The 13,024-nt window shown below is 34.5% G+C and overlaps 1 protein-coding gene across 1 annotated transcript in view; it reads right to left on the bottom strand.

Moving 5' to 3' along the window:
• The window catches only part of SPINK5 (serine peptidase inhibitor Kazal type 5), a 75,179-nt gene that overhangs the window by 57,560 nt on the left and 4,595 nt on the right, over positions 1 to 13,024 (bottom strand). The window contains 2 exon segments of the mRNA XM_061188308.1: positions 10,473 to 10,545; positions 12,181 to 12,308. Coding sequence (XP_061044291.1) covers positions 10,473 to 10,545; positions 12,181 to 12,308 — 201 coding nt within the window.

Below are 13,024 nucleotides of genomic sequence, written 5' to 3'. Positions count from 1 at the left end.
TATTTTAAGCCCACAACAATATAACTCAGTGGAGAAGGAAAACATAATAAGGAGACTGCAGTGAACGAATAAAATCGTGGTTAATAAAGCATGGTCCAAGAACAGAAACATATAATCAGATTTCAGAAAAAATGATTTCAGTAAGATTTCAGACACCTGCTATCTAGGTGAGGTGGGCCAAGTCACCTCTTTGAAACTTAGCAAACTGTATGTCAATCAAAACCTGCCTGCCTTCTCTATAGAGTACTCATGAGGTCCAGTAGACAATGGATATGAAAGCTCTCTGCAAACTATAAGCTACAATAAAGTTTATAGTATTATAGATTAGAGTAATGATCAAGAGCCAGATTGCTGGGTTCATAATTCTAAATCTGCCACTTATTAGCTGTGTGATTTGGGTTATTTAACCACTCTGTGCTATAGTGTCCTCATTTGCAAAATGCATATATTACCAACTTCTCAGGATTATAAAGAGATTTAAATGTATTAATACATGTATAGTTCTTAGAACAGTACCTAGCATATCCTGACCATTTACTGTTGTTGCTGTTGTTTTTTAAATGTTTTCTTTACTGATAATCAAGCCAATAAAGCTAAACACCTTTTAGGGATGATGAGAGAAATCCCAACATCTCTGCTCTAATAATATGACATATACATAAGAACAAACCCGTTTGGTGAGAAAAACAATTGCACTAGGTAATAACTGATGACTAGTGTTGGAATCTCAGATCTTCCACCCACTCACTTCACCTCTTTGATTCTCACTTTCCTTATCTGAAAAATGGGAATTCACATCCTATCCACATTACAGGCTTGTGGTGAAGAAGAAATAAATAGTTATGAAACATTATTTGGCAACTCATTATTGTGACATAAGCTAGATATTCTGATTCAGAGTTAACTTGAATTTAATTTCTATCTAAAACCAAAGAATATGATATCACATTGCAAAACAAATTTTTTGATGTCATTATTGTCATAACAAAAATGTCTTAATTATAGATTTGGAAAACTTAGGATATGGACCTGTGACTTAGTATGGCACACAATATCAAGAAAAAAGTAGGATAGACACAAATGTAAAATAAATTTTTGAACCAGAAGATTACACTGAGGAACTCTCCTAGAAGACAATTAAAAGGGAAAAAGAATTTAAACTAGAAGAGAAAATCTATGAAACATACCCCACTCTTCATGTCATATATTTAGGAAGAAGTTAAAATAGAGTGAAAACAGGTTAAGTCATGGCCATATGCGCTACCCCATTCACTTGGTTGTTCATTTATTTCTCAAAACCCATTACACATTTACTAGGCTCTAGGCATTCCACTAGACTGTGACCCTGACTCAGCAAAAAAAGAGAAAAGGAATACGTACTCTAAGGGATTTACATTCTGAGGGGAAGAGATAGACAGTAAATACAACAACTTTAAATTATAACAAGTGCTATGAAAAATAAACTGCACGATATGATAGCACCCAGAATAGGGGCTATTTTAAATATAGTGTCAAGAAAGATCTTTCTGCAAAGGTAACATTTGAGGTGAGATGGCATTAATGAGGAGTAGCCGGGCATTAAAGACTTGCGGAAAGAACATTCCAGGCATGGAGAACTGCAATTGCAAAAGATTTGTGATAGGAACTAGATTCTCCTGTTTAAGGGGCAGAAAGAAGAGAAGTGTGGCTGGAGCATAAGGAAAAAGCAGGAGCATAAGGAAAAGCTGCTGATTTTCTCTCAAAAATCATTTCTGGAGAAATTGCAGAAGCATGGGGATAGGGATCCAAGCAATCAACTTGGGGCCATCACTCCTCTCCCGCTTCACCAGTGAAATCAACAGCAGCATACTAGGTCACAGATGTTGGCAGGGTGATGGACAGATCAAAAGCCCAGCTGGGAGGTGATGAGAACAGGTGTAAGCATTTACTACTCCACCTCCTCCTCCTCCAAACCCCAAGGGCTGGTGGGTCACAGCCTACAGAGAACAATTCTTCCTGATGCTGACAATTTCTGAGAGCTTACAGATGGATTCCTGACCTGGTGAAGTGGCAGCAAACTGTAGTTAACACTGGTTCTAGAACCTTCAGCTCTGAGCCTTATCCTTTGTCCTCTCCTGACACTTACCAGGAGAGGCAGAGGCTGAAGCTTGGCTTCAATATTTTCTAACTCACTTTAGCAGAAAAAAATTTACTACAGAAAAATTAAAATTAAAAAGCACACAAATATTATAATAGGATAAGAAAAGATAGAAGGCAAAAGTGAATAAGAAGAGAGCAGATGCAAAAATATTAATACTTAATATATAGAATTCAGTCCCAAATGCATCATAAGTAACAAAGAAGGACATTACATAAACTAAAAGGAAGAAAAGAACAAGAGGGTATAATAATCATGAGCATACATTCAATAATACAGGCTCTAAATATGTCAAACAATAACCAATAGAATTAAATAAATCAATAACTGGTGTTAGAGTTTTTAGCACACACTTCTCAGAAGCTGATATATCAAAGGAAAAAATTAAGGTGCTTAAGTCATTAGATTTTAATAGAAAACTACATCCAAGAAACAGAAAATAAACATTTTTTCAGAAGATATAAAACATTTATAAAAGTAGAATATTTATCAGGCCACAAAGAAAGTCTTAGGAAATTCCAAAGGATCAGTATCATATGGCCCATGTTCTTCGACCACAATTCAATAAAATTAAGTTAATTTAAAGTGGAAAAAAAGTACCACATATTTGTAAATCAAATAATGTATTACTAAATAAATTTGGGAGGGAGGAAAATTAAGAAATATTTGGCAAAGAATGACAAATGAAAACACTTCAAGTACAAATCTGAGATAGATGATCACTGATACCTTCAAATACCCTTGTCATGAAATTTTAAAAGTTAAAATTTAAAGACTAAGTATTGCTCAATTCACTGTAAAATGAGCAGCAGAGCAAACAAACAGGAATGAATGACATAAAGAACAGAAACTACAGAGAAAATTAATAAAAAAGCTAATGTTATAGTTTTCTAGTACAACTGATAAAAAAAGAAAGAAAGAGAAGATGACAATTTAAAAATATATATAATGACATTGGAAATAATTGAACATTGAGAAATAATACAATGAAAGCATATTGTGAGTATCCATACACTAATGCATTTGAAAACCAAAATGGAGACATGGCTACAAAAAAAGTAGAAAATACCTCCGCTGGTGTACTAAGCAGGAGGAAAGTTGAACATATCAATAAGCATATTAACTAACTGATATATTGGTCTGAGATATTCTGTCCCCAAAATGCCCCATTTCTAATAGACTTAAAATACATTTTTCTAAAACTTTGAATTTAAGGAGTATGTACTGGAGACATAGTTGGGTTTTTTTTTTAGCATATAATAGTCTCAGGCTTTTGATTGGGATGTTAAAACCATTTACATTTAATATAATTATTGATAGGATTGTATTTACATATGCTATGTTTCTATTTGTTTTTAATATACTCTTGTTGTTTTTACTTCTCTATTCTTCCACTATTGCCTTCTTTTTGGGTTAAATATTACTAGTGCGTCTTTTTTATTCTCCTGTTGATTTTATGCATTTATTATACATGTCATTTTCTGATCGGTTACTCTAGTGATTACAATAAGCATCCTAATTTATCACAATCTACTACCAATTAATACTTAATTCTAGTAAAATATAGAAACTTTGCCCCAACTGTAGCTCTATTTTCTCTGTCTCCTTTCGTACTGTAACTATCATACATGTTATATTTATACACCCAATAAAACAGCATTATAATCATTGCTATATACAATATTATATCTTTAAAAGAAGCTAGGTGAAAGTAAGGGACATATATTTATAGAGTACTTCATATTAACCCCTATATTTACCATTTCTGGTGCTTTTTATTTCTTTCTCTAATTCCAAGTTACCATCTGGTGGTCATTCCTTTAAACTAAAGAACTTTATTGTTACTTATAAGACAGATCTGTTAGCAACAAATTCTCTCAGATTTCATTGATATGGGAATATCTCCATCTCTTTCCATTGCCTTCTGACCTTCATTATTTTAAATGAGAAGCCAGTCATATATAACATGTCATTTTTCTTTTGCTACTTTTAAAACTTTCTCTTGATCTCAACATTTTGATCATGATGAGCCTAAGTGTAGATCTCTTTGATTTGTCCCATTTAGAGTTTGTTGAAATTCTTGAATATAAAGATTCATTCTTTCATCAAATTTGATACATTTTAGGCCGTTATTACTTCAAGTAATTTTTCTATCCAGTCTCTCTCTTCTATTTCTGGCATTTCTATTTCACACGTACTGGCATTCTTGATGTCTCAAGGACTCTGTGACTCTGTGCATTTTTTGTCAATATTTTTTCCTTCTGTACTTCTTTTGTTAAACTTTATTAATCTTTCTTCAAGTTTACTAATTCTTTTTTTTTTTTATACAATCTCAAAGCTGCTTTTGAGCCTTTCTACTGATCTTTTAAAACTTGAGTTATTGTGCCCTTCATCTCCAGAATTTTCATTTGGTTATATATATACATATATATATATGTATATATATATACATATACATATACAAGTGTATATGAGGGTGTTATATATAACTTTTCACTGAAAATCTCTATTCATTGTTATTACATTTTCCTTTAACTCTTCAAATATTGTTTTCTTTAGTGTTGGACACCTTATAAATAGCTACTTTAAGTCTCTGTCTGTCAAACTAACATCTGGAACCACTCAGACAGTTTCCATTAACATTTTTTCTTGCCAACTATGGTTCATATATTCTATTTACTTTGCCTATTTCATAATTTTTGTTGAAAACTGGACATTATGGATAATATAGTTTAGCAACTCAATTTATGATTTTATTCCAAAGATTCTTTTCGCTGTTTTATTGTTTGCTTCTTTGGTTGAGCTAAATCTCTGATCTCTTGCTCTCCCATAGTGTGCAGCTGTTGATGTGTACACTAAGAAAATGTTTATTCAGTCATACCTTGGTATCCATTGGGGGAGTGGTTCCAAGACCCCCATGGATACCAAAATCCATAGATATTAAAGTCCCTTATGTAAACTATGCACATCCTCCTGTATACTTTAAATTATCTCTAGATTACTTACAATACCTAATACAATTTAAGTGCTATGTAAATAGTTGTAAGTACAATATAAATACTATGTAAAGAGTGGCCAGCATGGGGCAAATTCAAGATTTGCTTTTTGGAACTTTCTGGAGTTTGTTTGTTTTTAATATTTTTGGTCTGTGATTGCTTGAATCCATGAATGTGGAACCCACAGACATGGAGGGATGACTGTGGTTTTTTTTTTTTTTAAGCCTGACTTTTTAGGTTTTTTCTCCCTGGATCTGTGTAACTTAGCAGTAGGCCAATGATTAGACACAGTTTATGCTCAAACGCCTCAAGCCAGTAAGGTGTCCATCCTCCACAGATGGACCTGTGTATGTAGAAGAGGGTACTCAAAATTCAGGCTATTTTTACGTCTACCCTAGCATTTGCTTTCCACTGGGATTTTCTTGTGTCTTCTAAGTGCTTGCACACATCCCTATGATTGTCCAGAACTTTGTGAATTGCTTAGTCCCTTTTTGTCTCTGCTGCCCTGTTATGAAGACATAGCCAGAAATATGCTTACTGCTATAACCTAAGATCATTCTCCTTACTGGAGTAACCAAAAATATCTCTGGATATGTCAGTTGCCAACTACTCAAAATTAAATAAACCCCTTTCAACATTTGCAGTGCAGTTGCTGATCCACATAGCCTGCTCTGCTTTGGTAGACCCTCCATATCAACCAAGCCATGGGAGTGAGATGGGACTATCATTAAGCAAGAACATCACAGAATTCCATTGTTCTTACCCAGAGTTCAGCAGTTTTTCAAGCATAACTGATTGTCAGATTAACATAGGCTGCTGGTCAATTTCCAGAATGCTAAAATGGTTGTTTTACTCAATTTTGTGTAGCCTTATAGTTGTTCTTTGGGGAGGGAATTAGCTGACCTCCTTATTCAGCAATAGTCTGAAGTGCTACCCCTCAGGGTAATTTTATATTGATTCCCAAACCAGATAAGAATAATTAGCAAGGGGAAAGTATAGACTCATTTTACTTACAAAAATAATTTCAAATTTTCTAAATAATAACTATGCAAATTCAACAGTGTATTAAAAAATGCATTATGATTAAGTATGATTTACCCTAAGAAAATAATAATGATTTAACATTTAGCATGGTTATCAAAAAATGTATTACGTTAATAGACTGAAAGAGAAAAATTGTAAAGTTATTTCAATAGTTGCAGAGAAGGCATGTGATAATGATCAAAACATATTCAGAAGAATAAAAACAGAAAGGAACTTCCTAAACTTACTAAAGTTTATAGAAAAAACACCTATGGTAAACATTATACTTAATGGAGAAACTTTAGCTATATTGCATTTAATATAGGCAGAGAAAGGGCAGATTGAAGTTCATTATCATTGCTACTGTTGAACTACTGTATTGAACTCTAGATCCTCACCAATGATATAAGGAAAGAAAAAGAAATAAAGAAGTGACAAGATTGAAAAGGAAGTTATAAAGCTTCTATTATTTGCAGATGATGTGATCAACTTCCAAGAAAAAGACAACAGAATTAACAGATAAATTATAAGGATTAACAAGATATCAGAAAGGTTTTTAACAGAACATAAACCTATAGAAATCAATAATTTGTCTATGCCAACAATAATCAGATTTAAATACCATAAACAACAAAATACCACTCAAAAGAGCAATAAAATTACAAATTTTCTAGGTATTGGCAAAAAATACCTGTGGAGAATATTTTATAGATTTCATAAGATACACAAAAATTATATGAATTAATAAGATATTCTATGCCTTTGACTTGGGCAAGTTACTATCGTAAAAAGTCAATTTTACCCAAATTAATTTATAAATTCTCTGTAGCTGTAACCACATTGAGTTCCCAAACTCAAGTTGGATTTTTTATAAACTTAGTAAATTTTTTATTTCAAATATATATGTGGAAAAATATATATCTGTGCATAGGTAAGTCAACTTTGAAAAAGTGAGCTAAGAAAGGGGACTTGTCTTATTAGTTATTAAAGAAATGAACAATATGAACAAAAAAGGGAACTTAGAAACACATACATGCACACCTATGAATTTAATATCCTACAAAGTTGGCAACTTAATGAGAAACATTGAATGAATGAATTGATCAATTAAAAAACAAAAGTTTCTACATAGGCCAAAGATGTTAGTGATTAGAAATTATGGAGGATTTCAGAAAACTTGGGTGGTAGGAATGGAAATCATGAAAAGGAGTCAAATTGGAATATACGTTGGAGGCAAAACCAAGACTTGTTGATGGATTGGATATCAGAGTCATAAGGTTAAAGAATGACATACATAGTAATGAAGAATAAATTGATGATGCAAGAGAGAGAGGATGTCTATAGGAGGAAACTTCTTGAACAAAGCATCTTATTCTGAGGGTAAGAAGCAGGGTTAATTTTCTTTTTTTTAACATCTTTATTAGAGTATAATTGCTTTACAGTGGTGTGTTAGTTTCTGCTTTACAAAAAAGTGAATCAGCTATACATATACATATATCCCCATATCTCCTCCCTCTTGTGTCTCCCTCCCACCTTCCCTATCCCACCCCTCTAGGTGGTCACAAAGCACCGAGCTGGTCTCCCTGTGCTATGCGGCTGCTTCCCACTAGCTATCTATTTTACATTTGGTAGTATATATAAGTCCATGCCACTCTCTCAGTTCGCCCCAGCTTACCCTTCCCCCTCCCTGTGTCCTCAAGTCCATTCTCTACGTCTGCATCTTTATTCCTGTCCTGCCCCTAGGTTCTTCATAACCATTTTTTTCTTAGATTCCATATATATGTGTTAGCATATGGTATTTGTTTTTCTCTTTCTGACTTACTTCACTCTGTATGACAGACTCTAGGTCCATCCACATCACTACAAATAACTCAATTTCGTTTCTTTTTATGGCGGAGTAATATTCCATTGTATATATGTGCCACATCTTCTTTATCCATTCAGCTGTTGATGGACACTGAGGTTGCTTCCATGTCCTGGCTATTGTAAAGAGAGCTGCAATGAACACTGTGGTACATGACTCTTTTTGAATTATGGTTTTCTCAGGGTATATGCCCAGTAGTGGGATTGCTGGGTTGTATGGTAGTTCTATTTTTAGTTTTTTAAGGAACCTCCATACTGTTCTCCATAGTGGCTGTATCAATTTACATTCCTACCAACAGTGCAAGAGGATACAAGACGAAAAGACAACCCTCAGAATGGGAGAAAATATTTGCAAATGAAGCAATTGACAAAGGATTAATCTCCAAGATTTACAAGCAGTTCACACAGCTCAATATCAAAAAAACAAACAACCCAATCCAAAAATGGGCAGAAGACCAAACAGACATTTCTCCAAAGAAGATATACAGATTGCCAACAAACACATGAAAGAATGCTCAGCATCACTAATCATTAGAGAAATGCAAATCAAAACTACAATGAGGTATCACCTCACACCAGTCAGAATTGCCATCATCAAAAAAATCTACAAACAATAAATGCTGGAGAGGGTGTGGAGAAAAGGGTTAATTTTTGATGGGAAAAATCTATGCAGAGAAAGTAGATTGTTTTCTTTTACAGTTAAGAGGAAAATAACAACAATAAAAACACTATAATTGCATTAATCTATTCACACACAGACAAGTAAACATCTAGACAGAAATTACTTGAAGGCAAACAGCCAAATATTAACTGCCTTAATTTATAAGTAAATAATTTCCTAGGTAGCAAAACATGTAACCGTAGGAACTTTATCTAGAGGTCAAAATTATAATTCAGGCATAAAATGGTAACAGAGAAGTATAATGTCTTAATATTCTATAACTTTATTTCTTAAAAATCCTATTTCACTTAAATTCAGTAAATGTGTGTCTACATATGAAAACACACCACTAGTAATGTTTTAAAATAGTAGGTTTAAGAATGTGTGTGTGTGTGTGTGTGTGTATGTGTGTGTGTGTATTTGGGGGATTTTTGTTTGTCACTCTCTTGTATTTTATATTTTTAAACACCAATGATATATCAGTTTTTCATGAAGAAAAAAGAGGAGGAGGAAGTGAATGGATTTTTTAGAGTAAGCCTCTCTCTAAATGTCACAAAGAAAGGCAGATTTGAAAAGTACCAGTAAAGTTTTCTGACCCTCACAGATTTGGGGGAACATAGAAGCAGCTCCCTTTTGCTCAAAGAGTTTGTAGTTATTGACCAATTGTGTGGTCAACTGAGCTATGTTATTGTTTTAAAAGTGAGACTGGTTGAGCCGGGGCAAAGACTTTGGTTGACTCGTTCTACTGCGGAGGCTGAGCTGCTCAGACAGTCCTGAGTAACACTGACAAGGAGGATGGTAGCTTGGTTAGACCAGGGATATTAATGTAATTTGGGTGTGCCTTCCCTGACTGATCATTTTAGTTATGTGTCAGAGGCAGGAGAGGAGGAAGAGAAAGAAGATATTGGAGAAGAAGCTACATAGGAGACCTGGAATAATATGAGTAGTTGTCAGAATACCTGGCAATAGCCCCAGCTTTGTCAATAACTTATTGTAAGACGTTGTAGACAGAGATTTCACCCAGTCTGGGCCTAGAACTTTTATTTTTTTGTATAAATAAGAATTTTTGTATAATAAATTATTTATAAAGGGAAATGGTTATGTGTTGGGTTGCATCTGTATAGTTTCTTTCATTTTATTTAATTAAAAAAAAAAATTTTACTGCAGAACAGTTTTCTCCAACAAATATTAGCCTGAATCCCAATTTGCAAAATAGATATAAACAAGCAAGTCTACGTGAATTAGAGGAAATCTCCAAGTATTAGAAAATACGTTCAGTCAGAAGAAAAAGAGGAAAAGAGAAAGGAAATAAAATGAGTCAAATGTCTGCTAACACATGTTAAACATTGTAGCTGGCTTTTAAAACTTAGTTTCTCATTTGATCCACATTCCATTTCACAGGTGAAAAAATTGAGACCCAGATATACATAAATTGTCCAAATTCTGAGACTTGAACTTAGTTCTACAGTCCCATGAAGTCTCTTGTTGTGGAACTAAGACAGGACAGTAGAAATGAGAAATGGCCATGGAAGGCAGACATCACACTGGCTTATACCACCTCTTAGCATCTGTCAGTGCCCCAAATGTTTTCAGAGAGTTGGGTCATGGGTTGGGCCTATGGACAAGCTGTACCAGATATTTAGCCTACCCCTGGACTACGCCATGTTCCCTCCCTTCTAAGTAGCTGGCCTCACAACAGGTATGACCTAGTAATTAGGAAATAAAGAGATCTGAATAGAGTCGAACATAATCTCCAAAGCAAATATGACAAGTTGACTCCAAATAGTCTCACCTTTGCTGGGGCAGTAGCCCTGGCGGCTCTTGCTAAATGCCTGGCCCTTCTCTGGGATTTTGCTTCTTTTTCTCTGGAAGATAGCAAAGAATAGAATAGCTCAGACATGCTTGACCAATTTTAGGTCTAACATCATACATGGTAAACTTAATTTTGGCTATTCTTCTCAGCTTAATCTAGCTTGTCAGAAGTGGAGGTATGTCTGGAAATGACCACAGGTACTGTAAATCTCTCCTCAGTGCTGAAATATATCTCAAATGTAGTTCTATTAAAGGCAAGAATCTTTACTGTTAACTGTATAACAGATTACCCACCTTAAATACTTCCATCATCCAGGTTGTCACCAACTGTAAAAGCAATTTATATCATTTTTGGAATGCTCTCCTTGAAAGACCATATTCAGATTGATCCAAAATCTACCCACCTGTCTTGGTCTGAGGTTCCAACCTCTAAGGACCCACAGAGCAAATTCAGCAATTTAAAGATAACTTTAATGCCTCATACAGTCTCCTCCTTTCCAGGTTAAGAAGCCAAGTTTATCCCAACATAATTTACATAAGTAATAAAGATAATAATTGCGTGAGTGACTTCAAAGTGATAAATAACCTGCCTTGTATGTCTAAAGGCATTTAATTCTTATTTTAAATTATTTTTCAATAAATTTATTCTATTTATAGTTTCGGTCTCCTAACAAAACATCCTATGTAACAAGGAGGAAACTCTTTAGTAAATATTACACCTGCTGGTTTACATTCAGCTTTCAAGAGACTAAGAAAGGATTGTTCAACTTGCCCTGGGAGTCCTCCCTCCCTAAATTTTGCCCTGCCTTCCTTCATCTTCCTACAGTGTCTTCATTCGTAGCAGCACATGTGATCAGAGCTTCGTTATCCCAATATTAATGACTATGTCAGATTAAATCCCTTGACACATTACCAACTTGGCATTTTAAAAGCTGATTATAACATAATTATCTTCAGTGGGTAAGTTTTGTATTGGCTTGGTACCAGAGTTGATGTTTTTTGATGGTGGTCAGAAACCGAGAATGAATTCCCTGTTCAAAAACAAATTCGGTCCCTTTGATGTGAGGACTTGCAACTGATAACTCAAGCCTTTACCACCTATGGAGTGTCACTGGAGAGAAGGAAATAGTTAAGAAGCATTGCAAAGATGTCAGTAAACCTCCGGGATATTAATTCTTTCTGAGTTGCGGGGAGTTGGAAGCCACAGTCAATCCTAGAGTCCATCTCATGCTAGCATAATCCTAGGTGTCTGAAGTCACTGGCAGCCCACAGAGTCAGGGTGTATCCTGATTCTCCTGGTTGGCTCTCACAAGAAGAGTCTGGCATCATTCTCAGGGGTACCACAGAGTCAGGTCTTAACAGGCTCAAGAATTCTTTTCTCCCAGGGTCAGAAAACTCAACTTGGAAGTACATCCTCAAAAAACTATTAAGTGCTGCATAAGGTATTGATACCAAGCCCTCTGGGATATTTTGGAATACCATGAGTGATTATTAAAATCTTTCCGAGTGGGTGGCATTTATCCAACTTTACTTGATGCTAGGTATCACAGTGATCTGCTAAGCATTTTTATTTACCCACTTAGATTTAGAAAAATATATTTGACAGAAAATAAAAATAATAACATTTAGTAGTTCAGAGAATAACTGGTAACTGAAAACACTTGAAAGAAAGATTAAGCTTTACTCACAATATCATTTTGCATGTGGCACATTTGTTGATGAACACTATTCCATCAGGGCTTTGAAAAAGGTTTTTATCTTGGGAACAGAACAGTTTTCCATTTTTCATCAGTGCCCTATATTCATTGCATGTTTCCTTAGGAAAATATGAAAAAAGTGTTTACAGAAACCTCATCAAAGCAAGACTTTACCTTCTAAGAACAATATTATTTCATGACCACCACCCCCTTTGTATGGAAGACATTCACTCAGTTGATACAGATAATACAAATAAAAGTAATGAGTCTGGATTGTCTGTTGGAGATTGAAAATTCACCTAAAAGCATTCATCTAAAATCATTAGTGAAATGGAAAGAACAAGGGACTTGGAGTCAAAAGATTTGAGCTTATCTTCCAGGGTTCTCATTTACAAGCCCAACAGCCATAGCAAATGAACTTCTCAAAGGCTCACTTACCCTATCTGTAAAAACAGAGGATATAAGTATAAGTGTTTCATAAGTTTTGTGTGGATTAAATATCATAAGCATGTAAATCCCTCAAAGAGTGCCTGATACCTAGCAGATATTCAATAATTAGATTCTCTACCTCTCCTCTTCCTCCTGCTTTACTATTATAGTTGTTGTTGCTATTGCCATTATTATTATTGGAATATGCTAAGATGATGCATATAAAATACCTAGCACACAGTTCAATAATATTTGCCATTAAAAGGTACATGAAAATGTTGCAATATATTTGATGAAGGCCTGCTGTATGTCACTCACTTTTTTTCTAGGAGCTTAATATTAATGGTGCATTTGCACTACCTAGTAAAGTACTGATTTAAAATGTTATACCACCTATTAGTTTAGG

The sequence above is a fragment of the Eubalaena glacialis genome, chromosome 4 (assembly GCF_028564815.1).
Source record: "Eubalaena glacialis isolate mEubGla1 chromosome 4, mEubGla1.1.hap2.+ XY, whole genome shotgun sequence".
NCBI lineage: Eukaryota > Metazoa > Chordata > Mammalia > Artiodactyla > Balaenidae > Eubalaena > Eubalaena glacialis.
The sequence above is the reverse complement of the archived record's forward strand: the minus strand, read 5'-3'. Positions and strand labels throughout refer to the sequence as shown.